Raw genomic sequence first — 22285 nt, 5'->3', positions numbered from 1 at the left:
ATGGGTTGTGATGGCATCTTCTAACCTATTGTGTCAACCTTTTCTTTTGTCAGGTTGTAAATCTTACTTATTTCACCCAACTTAAGTCATTTCACACCATCCATTTAATATACAGAATGCTAAAAAGTCATGAAAATCCAAAGCCTGCACCAACCAGTTCTCCTGTAGACCTGTAGGTTGGTGGTACTTGCAGATAACAACAACGACGACGATGAATGTGCTAACGGCAAACACTAGAAAAGCACAACTACATTTCCACAAGGCTCCTTACTGTAAAAATAGGGGCAACTAAAACGACCAGACGTAAAAACAAATATCACTAGGCAAGCCAACGACAACATGAAAAGGTTTTCAGGCAGGGTCATGCAGAGCTGGCATGCAACCTGAAGCACAGTCAGGAATACACACGTGGAATCATATAAAGAAGCCATCCAGGATGGTGCAGAAAAGCTAGGTATCTGTGGAAGATTAAGAGTCAGACTTGGAACTTTTGGAAGAGGTACATTAGGAAGACTGTTGGTGATGCTCCTGCGAAAAGAACAAACATTTCAGGAACATAAGGAATTAAAACAAAAAAACAAATGGAGCCAATACAAATTAGGATGTGTCAGCATTTTATGTGTTTAATTGTCCGATTAAAAATTTTAATTGAAGTACAGCCCTAGTGTTAAGCTATCACATGTGACCTCTATGATTGCATTAGTTAGACTTTCAACAGAAATGCAGTCAGCCATTTTGTTAAACCTTTTCTCTGTCCCACTCAAGTGAATCATGGTCAGGAGGAGAGTTTACTTACTTGACTGGCTGCCAGGTCTCTTGTTCAAGCCCTCTGTGAATGGACTGGGCAATTGAGGACTCCATAAGGTCAATATAGCGGATAACCAGGGGAACAAACGTATCCTGCAGATGTTTATGAAACTTTCCATTGCACATAAGAGCTTCAAAACAAACAAAAAAAAAAAACATATTTAAACTCATCTGTGTTTCAGATAAAGTAATACAGGTTTTTCAGGTTTCAGGTTTTATTAAAATTTGATAAAATACGCTTTTATAATTAATTCAAAGCGATGTACATAAAAAAATTATACCTATTGAGACATACAATGGACTAACTATAGACACCATACTTGGAAACGGAGGAGAAAAGGGTAGAACTAAAATTTTTAAAAGAAAAGAACAATTGTTGCCATTCAGCATATTACTAGCAATTGGAAAGATTACACCAGACTTAGTTCCACCTGATTGGTGGAATTCGCTCTGTCATATATATAAAATGGAAAGAATTATTGCCATACAAAAGGGGAACTATAATAATTTCAAAAAGATTTGGGGGCCATTGACAGAATATTGTAATGATTAGACACATTTTCTGCACTTAAAGTAGATATAAGATTGGGAAGGGGGGATGTATAGATTTATTATTGATTCTGCAATATCTTTGAACATAATATATGTATAATATGATTGATTGATTGATTGATTGATTTTGAAGAAAAGGGAGGGTGGGGGAAGGGTCTTCAATTTATACATTTATGTTGATAATAAGAAAGATTTTCAAGTGTTCTATATGAATCAATTGTTTTATTATTGTACACTTGTTGTGAGATGTAAAAATGAATAAAGATTTTGGAAAAAAAAAGAAAAAAGAAAAGAACAATTAAGGAAAAAACATGAAGTAATAGATTCTATCTACTCCATAAAAATATTTTTGGACTGTTATAGGCAATGACATATTTCTATGCCATTAATGCCCTCCGCTCCTCCACCTTTTACAAAACCATGGAAGTGGTTTTTAGCACAGGTCAGTGCGCTGAATACTCTGTGCCCAACACTCAGAGTTCCTATGAGCATCAGGAGCAGCCCAAAGAAATCAGCATGACAGCCTGTGGCTTCTGCAGTTTTGTAAAAGGAGTAGGGGTGGTAAATGAAAATGAGTGGAAAAATCTTGACGTCTTATGATTTTTTCATTTGTCAATAACAGTGCACACTATTTGCAAAGAGGGCACACTTTTAGAAAGAGTTTGTATTCTTTCCCTATACTTCATGCATGCAAACCATCGCATAAGCACCTACTTTCAGGAAAGAGGGCATTCTCTTAAATGCATTGCTCCTGTAATGACAAAATGACTAGAAAAACCTGAATAAAATGAAAATTCCAGGAAAGGACATGGGAAATTACACAAAACAATAATTTTCTGGCTCCCACTGTTATTCTCCATAGGCACAAAATAAGGAACATATTTTGAATAAGGCTAAATGTTTATACATAAAGTATATATTCTTGTTTAACTATATATGAGATATTTATTACCGTATATTAACAGCTTTACAGTGGAAAATAGATAAAGACATTACAATCAGAAGGAAAGGGTCTGAAAGATCAATTCTGCCACAAGATTTACTGCTTCTAATTTATATCTATCTATCTCTCTGTATATACTGTATAAATAATCTATAAATCTCTCTCTCTCTCTCTCTATATATATATATGTACATATACACACACATAAATCAAATGCTGTCAATTTATAGTAACTGTAAGAATATTGTCCAAATTACACTTAGGAATCTTTAAGATGCATAATGACATGGAGGCTTCTGAGATGCCTGACAATAGTCCTAAGACTGCAACTGTCTCTTCAGTAATAACTGACAGTTCTGCCTTAAAGTCTGCATTTTGATTTTTCTGTAAAAATATCGGTTGGAAAACCACATAATGGCTGTCTTCTCATCACTAAGGCATTCCAACTACTATGAGCTCACTTTCCTAACTGGCCAATAAATGAACTCATTCTACAGTATTTGAGAGAGAGCCCCCTGTCCATTTTGATGTCCATTTATTTTGCATTGATTTGATTCATGTGCTAAGGCCCAAATTCTGTATGCATAGGGCTAGATTCACTAAGCAAACCAATCGTGTACCGATCGATTTGCGAGCCCTTTTGTGACCCGATTTCCCTCCGAACTGATTCACTAACCTCTTCTCCGATCCAATCCCGATCTGTGCATGCAAATGAGGGGAATCGGGACCTGGATTGGCCACTATTGGAACAGGATACTGGACTAGACATACCATTGGTCTGACCCAGTATGGCTATTCTTATGTTCTCATGTCTAGCTAGACAACACTTCAAAAGATTCATTCAGTGGACTTTATCATTGCCGAGGCTCGGAGGTGATTGGTTTTTTTTTCACCCCCTTGAATTTCACTGGCGGAGCTGGGGTTTGAACCGGGTCCAGCCTGGGACCTTCAGGGCGAGCATCTGACTGCTGAACTATGGCAGGGGTCCCTGTAGAGGTAGTACATTCAGCAGACTTTATCATTGCTGAGGATCGGAGGTGGGGTTTGAACTGGGTCCAGCCTGGGACCCTGGGGACTTCAGGGAAAGCACTCTGACTGCTGAGCCACAACAGGGGTCCCTGTAGAGGTAGTACATTCAGCAGACTTTATTATTGCCGAGGCTCCGGTGCGATTGTTTTTTTTTTCCCACCCCCTTGAATTTCACTGGCGGAGCCAGGGTTTGAACCGGGTCCAGCCTGGGACCCTGGGGACTTTTTAGGGCGAGCACTCTGACTGCTGAGCCACGACAGGGATCCCTGTAGAGATAGTAGTACATTCAGCAGACTTTATCATTGCCGAGGATCGGAGGCGGGGTTTGAACCGAGTCCAGCCTGGCACCCTGGGGACTTCAGGGCGAACACTTCAGGGTGATCTCTGTGGCTCTCTCATCAAGCACATGTTATAACTAACAGATAACTTACTTACTCCACTCCTGAAATCAAGTATCTTTAAGACCTGAATAAAATGCACCATTCCATACCATCTTCCTCTCCCTCCCAGAGACTGAATTATAATAATAATAACTTTATTTTTCTATACCGCCATAATCTTATGTGACGCTGTACCCACTATACCAAATGGAAAAGCAAATTATGATTTACAGAAGGTGGAAACAAGCAGTGTGGGGCATTCAAAACATATGCCAAGCTATAGGGCTTGCTTAGCTACTTTTCCAAGGTCAGATTACAAAACAACTCACTATCTTCAATCCAATCCTGAGTCAGATGGAAAAGATGAACTACATGGTAGATACGGATATCTAGCAATCCTAAACCACCCTGAATGCTGGGAATATGCGGCAAAGCAAAAGTTGAGCCTCATTTTACATAGAGACTGGACTTAACATGTCCAGGTTGAGAAGTGCTTAGTTCCGGACGCATTAGAAAAAGATCTGCTCTACGATACTTACAAGAGTTAATAAATTTGTCAGCACATACAACGGGAGAGCCATTTTAGAAATATATCCTTTAGAAAAATTAATGGCACAAGCCCCATAGCTTCCACCTGGAGGCAATGACGCATCAGTGGAAATGGTGATTTCGCAACTTCCACGTGTAACTATTCCATTTTACAAACATACCTGTGAAATTGCTGCCAATTAAGTTCTGAGGTTGCAATTTTAATTTGGTTTCGTTTTAGACTACATGAGATTACGGAGAACGACTACTGTAATCTCTCCTGTAAAGTCCTTGCTGAAAAAGGAAATTTGATCATGTATTTCCATTATTGAGAAATCTTCACCGGCTCCCTGTTCATCTTAGAATTTGATTTAAATGCACTTGTATGATATTCAAAATTATCCATGGTCTATTTTTGCCTATAGTCCCTCTAACATGGAATTCTCTTCGGTCTGTTGTTTCAAGGAATTCTTAAAAGTACAAACTCTCATTTCCTTCAGTGAAAGGGATAAAGCTTGTTGGTAATATCTCTCGTTCCTTTTCGTTTAGGTTTACAACGATTTGGAAAGAAATTCCTAGTTATATTAGAACTCTTTGCTCTCTCTCCGGATTTTTTGTAAATCGATGAAAACAATGCTATTTCAACAGTTTTTTGGAAATGGTACTAAGGAGTGTTAATTGTCTTTTTTGTTTAGTAATTCACAAGTTAGTTAAACTGATTTCCCTGTTTATTGAAGTCTTATGTAAACCAAATCGAGCCCCTACTTCAGGAGATGATACGGTATTGGCTTAGATTAGAGCAGGGGTCCCCAAAGTCCAGTCAGGTTTTCAGGATTTCCCCAATGAATGTGCATGAGATCTATGTGCATGCACTGCTTTCAATGCATATTCATTGGGGAAATCCTGAAAACCCGACTGGATTCGGCCCTCAAGGAGGGACTTTGGGGACCCCTGGATTAGAGTATACACCAGACGTTCCGGAAGCGGCTGGAGTCGTGTCTCTGACTTGTGCATTAAAGAAGCAGCGCCAGGAGGAGGGGAAAGGCTCAGGAAGTAGCTTGTAGGGCTTCGGCATTCCTGCTAGCATATATATCTTTAGAGTGTATGGGGGGGGGGGAGGGAGGGGAATGTGTTAACCCTCCAGTCCACCCCTAGATGCCCCCAAATTTGAAGGCTGGCTATGCCCCTGTTTTGCACACTTCATGCTGAGCAGTGCAATAGCAAGCAGATTCACTTAGGTTTGTTTATTTTTATCTTACATTTCTATGCTGCTCCATCTGCTCAGTCTCACAGTGGAAAAGACTAGAAAAATCCTTAAACATTTAACATCCACTCAAGAAAAACAGAAAATCAGAACAGTACAGGGGAATGATTGTTTCTGCATGTTTTAGCTGAGCTGTCTAGAAAATTAATATTCCTGCTTTATCTAGTGTTCCTGGCTTTTTCAGCCGTGTCAAGGGTGGTCCATCCCAAACATTTACCACCTTAACGAGCGAGAGTGACATTTACCACTTTAACGAGTGAGAGTGAAGGCCAATCATTGATGTTTTTCTCGTGGTGCATTCTGTGTATAAATTTTGTGTATTGGTGAAGGAACTGAGGCCTGAGGAAGGGCTGCCGGCTACTCTTATTGACAAGTAATGCCTTCATGTTTGTGCACCTAAAAATAGATTTCTGCACCATGGGTGACACTTTACAAATTTTGAACTCAATTATTTCAAGCACTTAACAACACTAAACCACATACACATCTATGAAAACAATTCAACTTTATTTAAAGGTCCTGTAGTAGTCAGTGCTTCATAAGGTAAAACTGATCAGTTACAAGTCTGCTACAGTATAAAGACCAACCACCTCAACATACAGCAGATCTTACAAAATGTTCTAAAGCCTCCTCTAGTATTATTACAAACTAAAAAGACATTAAAGTTTTTTATGTCACTTCAGAAAGGCCAAAACATCAGTCCTTCCACTGTAAAACACTATGCACAAACTTGTGTAAAGAACACACAGAACCTCACCATACCATAACGGTGCTAACTTCCAGGACTCAAAGGGCAACTCCCTTATCTGTGAAAATGCAGCATTGTAAATATTACACCAAGCCCTAAAACATCAGTACACCACCCAGTGAGAAAACAGAACAAATGGGACTGCTTCTTATTTCTGGGGAACCCCCCTCCCTACATGCTAGCAGAATACTGCACATACAGCTATAATATTAGGGAAATTGACTTGCAAAGGCATGAGATACACTTTTCGAAAAGCAGGCATATTCCATTAAATAGAGTATATTCTCTATAAATGGACCATTTATGTGGAATGCATTTGTCCAGTACTGTGTTCTTCTGTTCTTAGGGCTCCTTTTACTAAGCTGCGGTAGCGTTTTTAGCGCATGCTGGAGATTAGCGCACGCTAACCCCTGCGCTACGTGGAAAAACTAACGCCGGCTCTATGGAGGCGTTAGCGTCTAGCGCGTGCGCGCTAAAACCGCTAGTGCAGCTTAGTAAAAGGAGCCCTTACAGTTATGTAGAAATCTATTGCAATTTAGAAAGTTGTTCAAGGCCCATTTGTTTGTTCAAGGTCTTTTAAGCTAATATTCTGCTTCTCGAGCTAATATTTTACTTTCTGAAAATCATCTTTTTTTGCAGGTTATTAGGTTTATGCATCTTGATTGAAGTAATGTAGTAAATGAGCGGTTGAGATGGTATAATCTTATGATTTTTTGCTGATGAATGGGATCTTTATATTGTGCAAATCCTGAAACACGCAATACCGTGAACCGCCTTGGATATAGGCAGATTAAAAATGTTTTAAATAAATATATTCAAATGAAAATAATTTATACCTTTGTTGTCTTGAGTAGCTTTTCCCCCCTTTCACTTTGGTCCCAGTGTTTCTTTTCTTTGTACAGTGGTGCCTCGCATAACGGCCGCCTCGCACAGCGAACGCTGCGCACAACGAACTTTATGTCTTGATTCGTACAACGGACTTCGTTTCACACAACGAAGTCGCCCGAGCTGCATCCTTCCGGGGTTCCTGCGGGGTTGGATCGCAGCGGGGTTGGTCGAGCCGCGAGGGTAGTCTCCTTCTCCTTACCTGCCCTGTCGCAGCACACAGCCGAACGGAAATCTTCCCGATGTCAGCGCTGACGTCGGAGGGAGGGCTTAAGCAAAGCCCTCCCTTCCTCCGACGTCAGCGCTGACATCAGGAAGACTTCCGGTCGGCTGTGTGCGGCTGCGGCAGGGCAGGTAGGAAGAAGGCAATGGCGAACGAAAGAGGGGGGAGGGGGCGGTCCGCCCCGAAGAATGTGCACAGCTGGTCAGGTCCCCCGATCGACCGACAACAGGCCCGGCCGACAAACCTCCCTGCCCTGTAGCCGCGAATCTAAATTACCTCTTACAGCAGCTTCAATAATCCAGCTGCTGTAAGAAGGTAATTTAGATTCGCGGCTACAGGACAGGGAGATTTGTCCGACCGGGCCTGTTCTGTTGTCGGTCGGGTGCAAAAGCGCCACAAAGGTGGAGGCAGGGAGGGAGGAAAGGTGGAGTGGAGAAGAAAAGACGCTTAAGGGGGGAGAAGGCCGCTGAAAGCACATGTTGGAGCAGGGGATGAGAGGGAGGGAGAGAAGGGGAAATATTGGACAAGGGCAGAAGGGATGCTAAATCATTGGGTGACAGGCAGAGAGAACAACAGGAAAAAGAGTGGAAGCAATCTTGAACCCTGAGGGTGAGGGCAGAGAGAGGTGGTGAGATGATTGATCATGGGGAGAGGGACAAAAGGGAATAGAGATGGGATAGGAAGATAGTGGAAGTAAAAGGACAGGGAGATGTATGTTTTTAGATGTATCTAAATAAAAATAATAACAAAAAATTTATCTTTTTTTATGTCATCTTAGCATATTTTATGCTACAGAACGAATTATTTTTTTTAACATGTATTGTTATGGGAAAACGCGTTTCACATAACGAACTTTTCGCATAACAAACTTGCTCCTGGAACCAATTAAGTTCGTTGTGTGAGGCACCGTATTTTTTCCTAACACTCTTTCAGCGTTTTCTGTCCATTTTCCTCTTTATACCCCTTTTCCCTATCATTTCTGGTACTTCCATTTCCTCCCCTCCCTAGTCCATTCACCTACAACTTGCAATGATTTTGAAATTCCTCTCTTGTTCTGTTTTAGTATATAACTCACCAACCTGCTGACTTCGACCACAGACTACAAAACCTGCACCCCTCCATCCCTAAGTGGCTTCAACATCTCTCCCTCCCTAGTCTGGTGTCTCTCCCTTTCCCCTCCCCCTGCTTCTGTATAGGTCCTACATTTTTATCTTTATTTGTCTTACTCCCTTCCCTTTCCTCTTCTCTGCTCCCTGTGGGTTCCAGCATTTCTCCCTCCCTCTCCCTTCAATCCTCCAAATTGGCAGGTTCACCACTAGCAGTGATTAAGACAGAATGCCTCCAAACAGCACCATGACATTCCCTCTACCACGTCCTACCCTCTGAGCAAATTCCTATTTCTGTGTGGGCAGTATGTGGTAGAGAGAAGGCTCTAGGGCAGAGTTGGGCAACTCCGGTCCTCGAGGGCCAGAATCCAGTCGGGTTTTCAGGATTTCCCCAATGAATATGCATTGAAAGCAGTGCATGCAAATAAATCTCATGCATATTCATTGGGGAAATCCCAAAGACCCGACTGGATTCCGGCCCTCGAGGACCGGAGTTGCCCACCCCTGCTCTAGGGCCAGCTGGAAGCAGCCTGATTCTGCCGCTGCTGCTTCTGATGACAACTACAAATTTGGAGGACTGCAGGGAAAAAAAGGAAGCGATGCTGAACTGTTAGAATGGGGGGGGGGGGGAAGCAAGGAACAGAAGCAGGATACACTGTGTGAAAGAAGAGTTCTTCAGTATATCAGCTGGAGATGGAAGCCTAAAACATGTAACTTGGCATATCTGTTCTTCTAAACATTCAACTTATCTATAAATACCCTCCACTAAAAAAGCATGAAGATATTTTGCAAGTGTAAAAGAAATACAATACATTAACACTTTGAACAAAAAAAAAAAAAAAATGGAAGTCTTATTATAAACTGCTAACGCGCTCAACCTAATCAAACAAATACCTCTATTTGTAGAATGACAGGAACGTTAATGATATTTTATGTCATATCAATTCAAGCTATGTTAAAGGCACATCTAGATGCCCCCTGCTCTCCCCCTTGCCCGTGTCATAGGTTCTCTGCCACGGGAAAAGATCATTCTTGGATATATTGGATATAAATGCCACGTTCATTTTTTAGCTATCTGTCTAATTACAATATTTTAAATGTCCTCCTCCTATTCACAACACAGCCCAACTTTGGTTGTTTCAAGCAAATGATGGAATAAAATGAAGAAAAAAAAAAGCCCTGGTCCTATGAGATAGACTGCAGAACAGCAAAGGTCTTCCTTAGAGCCCTCCTGCTCTGCTAGAATCTGCCATTTTGCATTGCATCTGCTGACTCTTGAGGACGGTGGCTCTGGCTTCCAAATGTTACTCAAAAAATGTATTGTTAGTCCAATAAAAAGGGATAATCTTATTTCCCTTTGTTTAAAATTTATATTTCTTAAGTATGTAAAGAGGAAATATGAAGTCTGCTTTGATATAGTACACCATTCTGGGTCTGGAATAGAGGTCTGCACGGGAACGGGGATTGCGGGAATCCTGCGGGCCCCCACAGGGATCTCTCCAGGTCTACAGGACTCCCACGGGGAACCCCTCCCCCCAAGACTCACAGGACTCCCATGAGGATAGAACCGGGGTTCCCGAGGCTTGGAAAGAGAATTAGTAGAAGATAAACAAAAGCAAAAACTGGGACCAAGATGATGGAAAAACAAAATGTCCCACCAGCTACAGCAAAGGAGATATTCATTTTGAGGGGAGGGGTCTACGTTCAAAGTGGGAGGCCCAGACCCCTCTCATGGTTATGCCACCAATTGTGTTTAATACAAAATGAAGTACTTGCTGAGTTTGTTTTGGGGTTTCCAGTTCAGCTTTGGCACATTTTTCTTATGCAACCATTGTCCTGAAAAGTGCCTCTCTCAATTCTGGTTTAAATGATTTTGATGCTTTATTGTTTGATTCTTTACTCATTGCTGCATTAAAAATCATTTGTGGCATTGTCATTTAGACACTGGATCATCTGTTGTGCCCTTTGATACTCAGCTTCTGGAAGACAGATTAACCTCATACTGGAATCAACAATCCTTTTAACGTATGAGGCAATTATATGTGGAACATTGCTGCATATTAAGCCTCCCATGGATCGCTACAAAGGTAGGCTCTTCCTAATAATGACAGGGATCGCTATGCAAATGGTAACCTGCAATTGGAAAAATTGCGACCTCCTCAACTTTCAGTTTTGGTGGGCTAGAGCAGTGATTCCCAACCCTGTCCTGGAGGAACACCAGGCCAATCGGGTTTTCAGGCTAGTCCTAATGAATATGCATGAGAGAGATTTGAATATGATGGAAGTGATAGGCATGCAAATTTTCTTCATGCATATTCATTAGGCCTGAAAACCCAATTGGCCTGGTGTTCCTCCAGGACAGGGTTGGGAACCACTGGGCTAGAGTATGTTTAAGTTACAAATATGAAAAGATGAATGCAGATATGTTGGAGCATAGCAATTTTTTAAAATTTGGTTTGGGGCCCGTTGACATCCTTTGTTACTTCAACATAATTGTCTTTATTTAATTTTCTGTTTATTTTTATACATATCGAGGACGGGGTGGGTGGGTGGGGGGATATTATTGTTTGTTTTTGGGTATATTTCTTGATTAAATTGATGGAAGGGAGGGGAGGAACAGTTTTTTTTCTGTATTGTTATTGATGGAATTTAAGTGCTTATGTTGATTATTAATGTTTATATAATTCATGGCACTTTGTGTTGGTTTTGAAAATTAATAAAGATTTATATTTTAAAAAAAAAATCATTTGTGGATCTTGGAAGAACCTCTCACAAGTTACCTATGCTAGATGGTGAAACCAGATTTGTTTGCTCTACAGATATGAGCTTTATATTGCCAAAAAATCTAACTCATTTCTTTTAACAAGAAATGGTTGACCCTACAGTCACATGACCTGTCTATTCTAATTCTTTCCGGTGATGTATGCATCTCTTATCTCTGTTCACTGTTATTTGTTTATATTGTATTTTATTGTTGGTTTAAATAAACTAAGCCTTTAAAAAAAAAAAAAATCAAAACTGTCAGAAGTAATTGCTGCTTTTTATGGGGGGATGGAGGGGATTCCTCACGGGGTTGGGCGGGGACGGAGGAGGTTTCTCACGGGGACAGAGGAAATTCTGGCAGGGATGGGCGGGGACAGGCGGGATACTGGTGAGGATGGGCAGGATTTCTGTCCCCACACAACCCTCTTTTCTGGAATCTGTGGCTGAGTCACAGCAATGGCTCTACAACAAGATATTCTAGGACCATTTTATTTTCATCTGATTAATGCAGTTTTTCCTGGATAGGCTAGATGTTACTCTGCTGTTGATATTTATTTGTGACTATATAGTATATATTATGTTATAAGTAGTAGTTTTGCAAACCATCCTGAGTACTCACAGAAGGGGTGCTGTATGAAATGAAACAGGAAATAACCCCCTCTTCCTTCTCTGGCCTTCAAACTTGACCACCTTGTTTTAAACCACTAGTTCCTCTACTAGGGAAAAGCCTTCTTTATTGGTTTCTCCACTGACGTTGTGGCTTCCTATTGGCTACACCACCAAGTACATAGACTCTGCCTGAGTGCTCAGTCAACTTTGTAGGAAGGCAGATGGCACAAAATGGCAATAGAAAGAGAAGCCCCAACTTTCCACAGGAAAACAAATGAAACTGTGGAAATACACAGGAAGCCCTGAGCAGACTGGTAAGAAGCGCCATGCAAATTGTATACGTGATGAACTTACCCACAAATACAGGAAAAATATCTTACTTACCCCAGGCAGCACATGACAGATGATATCCTCCCAAACTGATTACTTAGATATTAGCCAAGCACTGGGTTTTAGCCAAAATGGCAAGCAAGTCACATAATGTGTGAAAAGAGGGGGGGGGGGGGATTTTTTTCAAACATTTTGCGGAAGAAGCGGAAGAAGATATCTTCTTTTTCAAGGGACCCACGGCAACAAGAGGGCATCCGTGGAAAATCAGAGGCGGGAAACTACGAGGTGACACCAGGAAATTCTTTTTCACTGAAAGGGTGGTTGATCGTTGGAATAGTCTTCCACTGCAGGTGATTGAGGCCAGCAGCGTGCCTGATTTTAAGGCCAAATGGGATCGACACGTGGGTTCTATTCGCTAAGCAAAGGTAGGCTAGGTCACTAGGGTGGGCAGACTAGATGGGCCATGGCCCTTATCTGCCGTCTATTTCTATGTTTCTATGTTTAAATGAATAATCAATTTGTGGGGGATCTTTTTGTATGTACTTCTGGCGTTCCTTGTTATTTAGGTCAGGGAGGAAGAAACATACCTAGCAGATAATTTCAATAGGTCTGGAAGGAATACCAGTCCTTTGGATCAAGGTAATCAGCAGCATTTCAAATTCATGAAGTACTAGAAAGAAGGCTTAAAAAGCATCAAGAGTTAAACATAATTAACCTTCCTTCTGCATGAAGCATATTACCTTGAGATATGTTTTTCAAATGTAAATTTCATTGTGTTTTATAAAGTAATGGAAAAGATAAAAAAATAATAATAATAAAAATATTCTCTGTCCTCCTTGTGGGCTCCCTATGTCTGCAACGTTCTGTACATGAAAACAGATACTGTACTTGCATCTCTGATTCAGAGCTCTTACCCAGCACTAGAGATAGAATAACATCCAGATGTCAGAAGTCCTCCAAATTTTAAAGCTTGCAGATTAACCTAATAGGCAATATGGTGATCTAACCGTTCCTCATCTGAAAATAAATCTGAAAAATAATCTGATGAAGCTGTGGTGAGAGAATAACCCAGTGGGGATTCCACCTCTTCAATTCTCGAGTTTTTTTTTCCTGATAATGAGAGCTGACTTTGCCAGTCACTCTGGGCTCTATTATGGCTAATTTAACTTCACTTCACTCTCCGTGTTAATTATTAACACTAGCCTTTTTATCCTCATGAGGCCACAATCCATCCCCCCTCCCCACACACACACACACTCTTTGGATTTTATGTCCATCTTTAAAAAGAGTGAAAGTCTTCAGAAATAGGTTTACATTTAGCGTTCAGTCTGAACCTTTATTATCCATTTAAACCGAGTTTGTGATATTTATGGTAGAAGCAGGGGTGTTATTTCTGCTGGCTTTAATGCGCAAGCAGTGTAAAAGGCTGTTAATTAAAGCATAAGTGCCGAGATGCGTTTCACGGGGGAAGCCGTTCCCAAAAGAATGGTCACTTGCCACTTGCTCGCACATCCTGCACAGACTACAAGTCAGGTAGCGCCCAGGGTTTCCTGCTCCACGGGGCTGAAGGAAATAAATCTGCACAATTTTCCAGATGGCGTTCACTTTGTCAGGAATGGTCACTTGTTATGAAAAGACTTTCAGGAAATAAAAAACCACAGCGGGGACTTTAAAACATTCAATGGTTTCTGGTTTTATAGTTATATACCCTATGGTATTAAGAAGGCCGTTGATTTTTCCATAATATACTATATAAACAATAACTAGGAAATAAAGACACCCAGGAAGATTAAGCTGGGCATGAACGAACTATTCCTATACATTCTCAGTATTAATGGGGTATTAGACTCAGTGAATACGGTGCTCTTCTTGTTGCTATTCATTCTGAAATCTCTCAATTATCTATTACTATGACCTATGAAATTATAAATATATATATATATATATATATAAGGGGCTTAGTGCATAGAATGGTTTAATAAGTCTTCAGGGATATAAATGTTTTTTTTTTTTAATAAATATATATACACACACAAACACAAATGCACAGGGTGGGGGGATCATTCCCAGGATCCAAAGCGCCAGACTGCGGGCCTGCATCATCCAAAACACGAGGTGCAACCTGAGACAATAAGTGAACAGTGAGAGATCCATCATCATCCTTGTCCCCATCCATACCATCTCCGATGCATTGAGCAGTGAAAGACTGAGGGGGTAAATGCACTCAGAGGGGCCGAGTCCTCCCGTGCCGAGTTCTCTGAAGTGCAGCTCGCCTTTGCCTTGGAAGGACAGCTCCCCTGAAAGGCTTTCCACATTAAATTGATGAATTCAGAGAAAAAGGCGTATCGGGTAGCACCGGGTCACCTAAAGATGACCAATTTGCATCTCTTTGGCTTTGCGGCTTCTGCGCCCTTTCGCACAGGACGGACACTGTCTCTAGGGCCAGAAAAGATAATTGCCTGAACCACCGGGCTAGCTGCCTTTTTCTCAGCCCATTAACGCAAAGGAGAGGCTAAGCCAGATGCTCCCGCCTCTCCTACACGTGCAGCACAGCGTGTGGCACAAGGACAAACCTGAGATATACAATTTGTGCATTCTTGGCATGGATTATTGGTCAAAGAACCCAAAGATTCCATCCCAATAGGTTTTGAGGCAAAACTTGCAGATTTGAAGCTGCAGGAAAATTTAGACTGCTAAAATTCAAGATGGCTACCATCAGGATTTTGATGCAAAAAAAATTGGAAAAACAGCAAAATTAAATGCAAAAACCAGCAAAATTAGGACTTTTGGGAAGGAGGGACATTGGGAAACAAGAGCAGATCACAGAAAATTGCAATTTCTGACACCCCTCGATTCATCTCACAAACTGTAACAGCCTTACACACTGTGATCTGTGCTGAGAATGTGCTGCGGCCTGCCTCAGCTCTGAACAGTAGTTGGAAATGGAGTAGAAATCACTGCCTCATCCAGATTGTCTCTACAATGCTGAATTGTTGAGCTGACAATCAGACACGGTGTCTGACTGAACCCTACCCCCGTGGACTGATGGATGCACAACCAGAAGGAGGGGAGGTGAAAATGCAGCTGGCACCCTGTGAGACTGCTGAGCTTCCTACGAATGCTTGACATCCTGCGCTCAAACCCCTACCAAGCAGTAGGTGAGACACGCTAACCAGGAACGTCCCTGAGCTCCGAAAATGCTTCTGCAGGTGCTAAAAGGTACCACAAGGGATTGGCCTGACAGCTGTAGACCACCGTCTGCTTTTTCTCCATGCAGGTAGAATTAGACCCACAAACAGGTAAGCTACAAGCATGAAAAAAATGAATAAATCTGAAAATAAGTCAAAGGAAAAAACAGAGCAGAACAGAAACACTCCTTCTGGCTTGCATGCAGAAGTAAAAACTGTAGATGGCATTAGAGCTCTCTGTGAATTAGGAGGGTTAGAGGAAAAAAAATCTGGAGTGGATTCCTTCTGCAGAGGCTTGCGGCCTGGGAGAGATAACCCGCTTGTCTAGAAAGACACACTGGAAACAAGATTAAAATAATTGAAAGAAAAATGTTGCTGCCTAGAAAAACAGCGCCTTCATTGCAGCCACGGAGGCACTTTACAATGCTTAATGCCGCTGCAGATGCGGTTAACATTGTAAGTGGCGTAAGGCATCATAAAGTGCCTCCTTAGTTGCAATTCATGTGAAAGATAGGTGCTGGACATATAGGCATTTAAAACCCTGTTCTACATTTCCAGCGCCTATCTTTCACAAAGCTGGGCTCCTTTTAATAAAGTGCACTAATGGATTTATTTGCATGCTAGTCATTAGTACACAAAAGAACATAAGAATAGCCTTACTGGGTCAGACCAATGGTCCATCTAGCCCGGTAGTCTGTCCTCACGGTGGCCAATCTAGATCCCTAGTACCTGGCCAAAACCCAGAGTAGCAACATTCCATTATCTCAGAGTAAGCAAGATTCCAGAACCCCAAAGAGTAGCAACATTCCATGCTACTGATTGAGGGCAAGCAGTGGCTTCCCCCATATCTCTCTCAACAACAGACTATGGACTTTTCATAAAACCAGCTACGTTATCTGCTCTTACCAGAACCTCTGGCAATGCGTTCCAGAGCTTAACTATGCTAAGAAGCTCATAGGAATAAAATGGGCATCTTAACATTTAGACCCAAATTCTATAAACGGTACCACTAGTTAGATGCTGTTAGGTGCCGGTTTTAATTGGTTTAATTGCCCTTAATTGACGTGAGAATTGATTGCGTCATTTAAAAACAATTAAAATGCCATTAAAAAAGATGGTGCCTCCACAAACGGCACCTGAGCTCGACTACGGAGGCGCTTACCGGTGTATAATAGGCGTGGTTAATGCTGGATGTACCCTTATGCATCAGTAGCTACCTCCGTAGTTGTGATTCTCATCACAGATAGGCACTAGAAATATAGGCCTTGAAAACCCTGTCTTACATATCCGGCTTCTATCTGTGGCGTAGTCACAATTCTATACATGGTGCCATCAGATGATTGACACATGAGATCAGCACCGCTTTTGTCGGCGGCTGCCGATCGCAAAGCCGTTCATAGAATCCGGGGCCTAAGCATGTGCTAACTCCATTATTGCATCTTAGTATAAGGAGCCCTTAGTATTAAAGTAGGCTTTAAAAAAAACCCAACTCTTCCTGTCTCCCAAATTGTAAACAGTCAAATACACGTCAATGCCATTCCAGATTACCAGAACCGCTGCAGAAAAATTAGTTCTAATGAAGATCATTTCATGAAGAGACTCCCTAGAATCCATGGGCTCTTGCTGGAACACATCAAGTCACTCTTTCATTCAATTATTTTGGCCCAATATTTTGAAAGGCCTTGAAGGTTAGACAAATTTAAATTTAATTCTAAGCTTCAGTGGGAGCCAATGTAGGACATGTGACAGTGAAGTCATTCTATCACATCTACTATGTATTATCACCGTAGCTGCAGTTTGGGGCCTGCTGAAGCATTACTAGCACTCTTTGTGACACTCCTAAATACACCACATTACAGTAGTCCAAATGATTCAAAAGTGTTAATTGGTCAGCTATCTGAAAATCTTGAGGCCTCAAATATGACTTCAATTGCCTAACCAATTTTAGTCAAACCCAGACTTTCTCATCACTATCTCAGTTTGAGTTCCCATGGTAACACACTGCTTACTACATTGGCCTCTCTGTGTGCAGAAATGTTTTTTTTTTAAACACAGAACATACTTTACAAAATTACTCCATAAGCAAATTTATTTCATGCATATTCATTATAACTATCCTGAAAATTTAACTGGCTAGGTTGAGAATGTTATCTAGCAGTCACCAGAAATCAAAATATGATTTTATGTAACTTCAAGGACACTGTAACCAAAATTGCAATTGAATTAAGCAAAGCAAACAAAGCAAAATCGTTTGCTTTGTTCCTATTTTATATCAATGGCTCCCAAATCTATCCTGGGGAACACCTTTGCTAATCAGGTTTTTGGGATATGGTCAATGAAAGTACCAGGCAGGAATCAAAACATCAATTCAGTGAATAACTCGAGTTAATAATAATAATAACTTTATTCTTCTATACCGCCAGAGTCAGATGACTTCTAGGCGATTGACATCAAAGAGGGCTGGACAATCAGCGAATTACAGAATACAAGAAGTGAGGGTACAACTTATTACACAAGAAATAGATAAGAGGAAAATATGAATCTCAAGTATGCAATATGGATCTCAAGTATGCAACCCAGTCCAATTAATTCTGGACTGGTACATAATGTTTGTCCAACTGTAGAAAATATTTTTGATATTTGGAGTGAAGAAAGATTGTGTAAGATGGTTTTGACTTAAAAAAAAAAAAAAAAAAAAGAGTTGGGGGTGGGGAGGGAAAGATATCCTCAATGACAGAATCACTAGGACACAGAATTTCACTTTCCAGGTCAACTGGATTATAGAAACATAGAAGATGACGGCAGATAAGGGCCATAGCCCATCAGGTCTGCCCACTCTACTGACCCACTCCCAAGTCTACTATCCTAGGGATCCCACTCCTGGTGACAGGTTCCCTTGGATTAACCCTCTAAGGGATCCCACATGGGCATCCCATTTGCTCTTAAATTCTTGCACGCTGTTTGCTTCGATCACCTGCACCGGGAGCTCGTTCCAAGGATCAACCACTCTCTCGGTGAAGAAATATTTCCTGGTGTCGCCATGAAATTTCCCGCCCCTGAGTTTGAGTGGATGCCCTCTTGTGGCTGAGGGTCCTTTGAGAAAGAGAATCTCTTCTTCCATCTCGATAAGGCCGGTAATATACTTAAACGTCTCGATCATGTCTCCTCTCTCCCTACGTTCCTTGAGTGAGTACTGCTGCAAATTTTTCAGCCTTTCCTCGTATGATAGATCCTTGAGCTCCGAGACCATCCAGGTGGCCATCCGTTGCACCGACTCTACTCTCAGCACATCTTTTCGGTAGTGTGGTCTCCAGAATTGCACACAGTATTCCAAATGAGGTCTCACCATGGTTCTGTATAATGGCATTATGACTTCAGGCTTCCGGCTGACGAAACTCCTGCGGATGCAACCTAACAACTGTCTTGCCTTAGATGAAGCCTTCTCCACATGATCAGCAGTTTTCATGTCTGCGCTGATGATCACTCCCAAGTCTCGTTCTGTTGAAGTTCTAGCTAAGGTCTCACCATTCAAGGTGTAAGTTCTGCACGGATTTCTGCTGCCGAGGTGCATGATCTTGCCTTTCTTAGCATTGAAGCCCAGCTGCCAAAGCTCTAACAAATGTAGGTCCTGTGTCATACTATCAGGTGAATTGCCGTCTCTCACTATATTGCATAGTTTGGCGTCGTCAGCGAATAACGTTATCTTATCTTGAAGCCCCTTAGTTAGGTCCCCTATGAATATGTTGAAAAGGAGCGGGCCCAAGACTGAGCCCTGCGGTACTCCACTGGTCACCTCCGATGTTTTAGAGAGGGTACCATTAACTACTGAAGACCCTCTGAAGTCTGCCACTCAGCTAGTCATTGACCCATGCAGTTAGTGTTTCTCCCAGCCCCATTGATTTCATCTTGCTCAACAACCTGTGATGCGGGACACTATCGAAAGCTTTGCTGAAGTCTAGGTATATGACGTCCATGGATTCTCCCAAGTCTAGCTGTTTTGTTACCCAGTCAAAGAACCTGATGAGACTGGATTGGCAGGACCTACCCTTGGTGAATCCGTGTTGACTGGGATCCCGTAGATTCTCCTCATCCAAGATTGCGTCTAATTTACGTTTGATTAGTGTTTCCATGAATTTGCATACTATTGATGTGAGACTCACCGGTCTGTAGTTTGCAGCCTCTGCCCTGCAACCCTTTTTGTGCAGTGGAATGACGTTAGCTGTTTTCCAGTCTATGGGGGCTCTCCCCGAACTTAGGGAGAGATTGAAGAGTCCTGATAGCGGTTCTGCCAGGACATCAAGCAGCTCACTGAGCACCTTAGGGTGTAGATTGTCCGGTCCCATGGCTTTGTTCACCTGGAGTCTTGCCAGTTCATAGTAGACGTCGCCAGGTGTGAATTCGAAATTCTGAAACGGGTCTTCCACGCTGGGCCTTGCCTGCAACTGCGGATCGTGCCCCGGTGCCTCGCAGGTGAAGACCGAGCAGAAGTATTCATTCAGTAGTTCTGCTTTATCGGAATCTGATTCTGTGCAGTTTCCATCTGGTTTTCTAAGGCGTACTATCCCGTCTGTGTTCTTTTTCTTATCATTAATATACCTGAAGAAGGATTTATTCCCTTTCTTCATGTTCTTTGCCAGAGTCTCTTCCACTCGAAGTTTGGCCTCCCTGACTGCCGTTTTGACCGCTGCAGATCTCGCCCTATGTTCTAGTTTAGCTTCCCTAGTCTTTGTTCGTTTGTAGGAAATAAATGCTTTTTTCTTCTCCTTGACGAGGTGCGAGATTTCTGCGGAGTACCATTGGGGTTTGTTGTTTCTCCGCCGTTTGTGTACTGATTTAATGTAGAGGATTGTCGCTTCATGTATGGTAGATTTCAGGGATGACCACATAGCTTCCACATCATCGGTCGTAGCTTGGTTCTACAGTGTCTGATGGACGAAATCTCCCATGCGTTTGAAGTCAGTGCCTCGGAAGTTGAGTACTTTTGTTTTCGTGTTTGATCTAGGGAAACCTTTCCTGAGGTAGAACCACACCATGTTGTGGTCGCTGGAGGCTAGCATATCTCCTACCGAGACCTTCGAAACGCTATCCCCGTTGGTGAGTACTAGGTCCAGGATCGCCTGGGCCCTAGTGGGTTCCAATACCATTTGTTTGAGTCGTGCTCCCTTTATGGATGTTAACTGCCACTGGTTGTTGCTGAGTATGAGTTCTAATCTGTGTCAGGCATGTTGAAGTCCCTTAGCAGAACAGCGTCTCCCCGAAGAGTGATATTCTCTATGTCTTCAATTAATTCGGAGTCTTTGTCTTCCAGTTGTCTTGGAGGTCTTTATACTACACCAAGATACAGGCATTTTTCCCTGCCTCTAGCCAGGTTCACCCAGAGGGATTCCCCGGTGTACTTCACATCTGTGATTCTGGTAGTTTTGATGTCGTCTTTAATGTATAGTGCCACCCCTCTCCCTGACTTTCCCTCTCTGTCCTGACGAAATGAGTTGTATGCCGGTATAGCTATATCCCACCCATGAGAGTCTGTGAACCAAGTTGGCCTAAAATCTCAGACAGTAAGGGAAAGGAGACTTGTATACCACCTTTTTGTCACCTTTTCAAAGCTGACATTCAAAGAAGTGGGCATTGGAGGATTAAGTGACTTGCACGGGGTCACAAGGAGCAGCACTGGGATTTGATCTCACAACCTCTGGGTGCAGAGGCAGCAGCCCAACCAGTGAGTAGAAAACTTTAATGTATTTTGGCTGGGCAAGCCCATTGCTATATTCTCAGACAATACAGGTGTTTATAGTTCTCCTAAAGATTGATTACTTCTGCTGTACATTCTGCCAGATTTCCTCTTTGGAAAAAAAGAGGATGCTTGGCCCCGCCTCATCCCGCCACTGGTTCCACCCCATTCCTCCCTAGCCCTGCCCCCACACGAAGCTCCCCGAGTTCAAAGGCCGCGTTTGGAAGTCTTCGTGCATGCAGGGACGTCGACACAATGATATCACACCCATGCACGCACGCGTATGATGTCATCATGGTGACGGCTGCGCAAAGGCTTCCATATGTGGCCTCCAAGCTCAGGATTTCCATAACCCAGACAAACTCCTGGGTTTTGGAAATCCCTCCGGGCGCCTGGACATGTCCACTAAAAAGAGGACATGTCCGGGTTTTCCCGGACGCCTGGTAACCCTAGCCAAAGCAGCTCTCACAGCACGGGCGGTCCAATGGTTCTCTGCTCTGGAATCCCTGAAGCAGATCCGATTCTCCCATGGTGCTATTTCTACTGCAATAATGAGAGAAAGCTAGCAGAAAGACTATGAGAGGGCACACATGCTCACAGGCCTGCGTGGGTTTTCTAGGTTACAGGAAGACCACTGCGGGAGGCTGAGGAGGGTGGTCGAGTGCACACTCTGGCCACAGGCCCCATTGCTGGCTCTCTTTCAATACTGCTTCTGAAAGATCATAAGAATAGCCTTCCTGGGTCAGACCAATGGTCCATCAAGGCCAGTACCACGTTTTCTCAGTGACCAATCCAGGTCACTAGTACCTGGCCAAAACCCAAGGAGTAGCAATATTCCATTATCTCAGAGTAAGCAAGATTCCAGAACCCCAAATAGTAGCAACATTCCATTCAGAATCCCCAAAGAGTGGCAAGATTCTAGAATCCCAGAGAGTAGCAACATTCCATGCTACCGATCCAAGGCAAGCGGTGGGATACTGACTCTGGTTTAGTAACTCTATGGTACATGACCACTGGACCCTCTTTGTGCTTAAGCCAGGAACAACCGAGTGAAGGCCAGCAAAGGATCTGATAGAGTGGGATAAGGAAACAGGAAAAGCTATGGGGGTGAGGAAGAGGAGAAAGAATAATGTATTCAGAAAGTTAGTGGAGTACCTAGGGAATGTGACAACCAGGGCCGATCATTTTTTTTTTACTCC

The 22285-nt window shown here is 42.5% G+C and overlaps 1 protein-coding gene across 10 annotated transcripts in view; it reads right to left on the bottom strand.

Moving 5' to 3' along the window:
- The window catches only part of CADPS2 (calcium dependent secretion activator 2), a 575994-nt gene that overhangs the window by 123601 nt on the left and 430108 nt on the right, over nucleotides 1-22285 (bottom strand). For all 10 annotated transcript variants that reach the window (XM_033958190.1, XM_033958192.1, XM_033958189.1 and 7 more), the window contains one exon: nucleotides 797-938. In XM_033958190.1, the coding sequence (XP_033814081.1) occupies nucleotides 797-938 (142 nt within the window). The remainder of the gene's footprint in view (nucleotides 1-796; nucleotides 939-22285) is intronic.

The sequence above is a fragment of the Geotrypetes seraphini genome, chromosome 9 (assembly GCF_902459505.1).
Source record: "Geotrypetes seraphini chromosome 9, aGeoSer1.1, whole genome shotgun sequence".
Lineage (NCBI taxonomy): Eukaryota > Metazoa > Chordata > Amphibia > Gymnophiona > Dermophiidae > Geotrypetes > Geotrypetes seraphini.
This window is presented reverse-complemented; position numbering and strand designations above follow the sequence as displayed.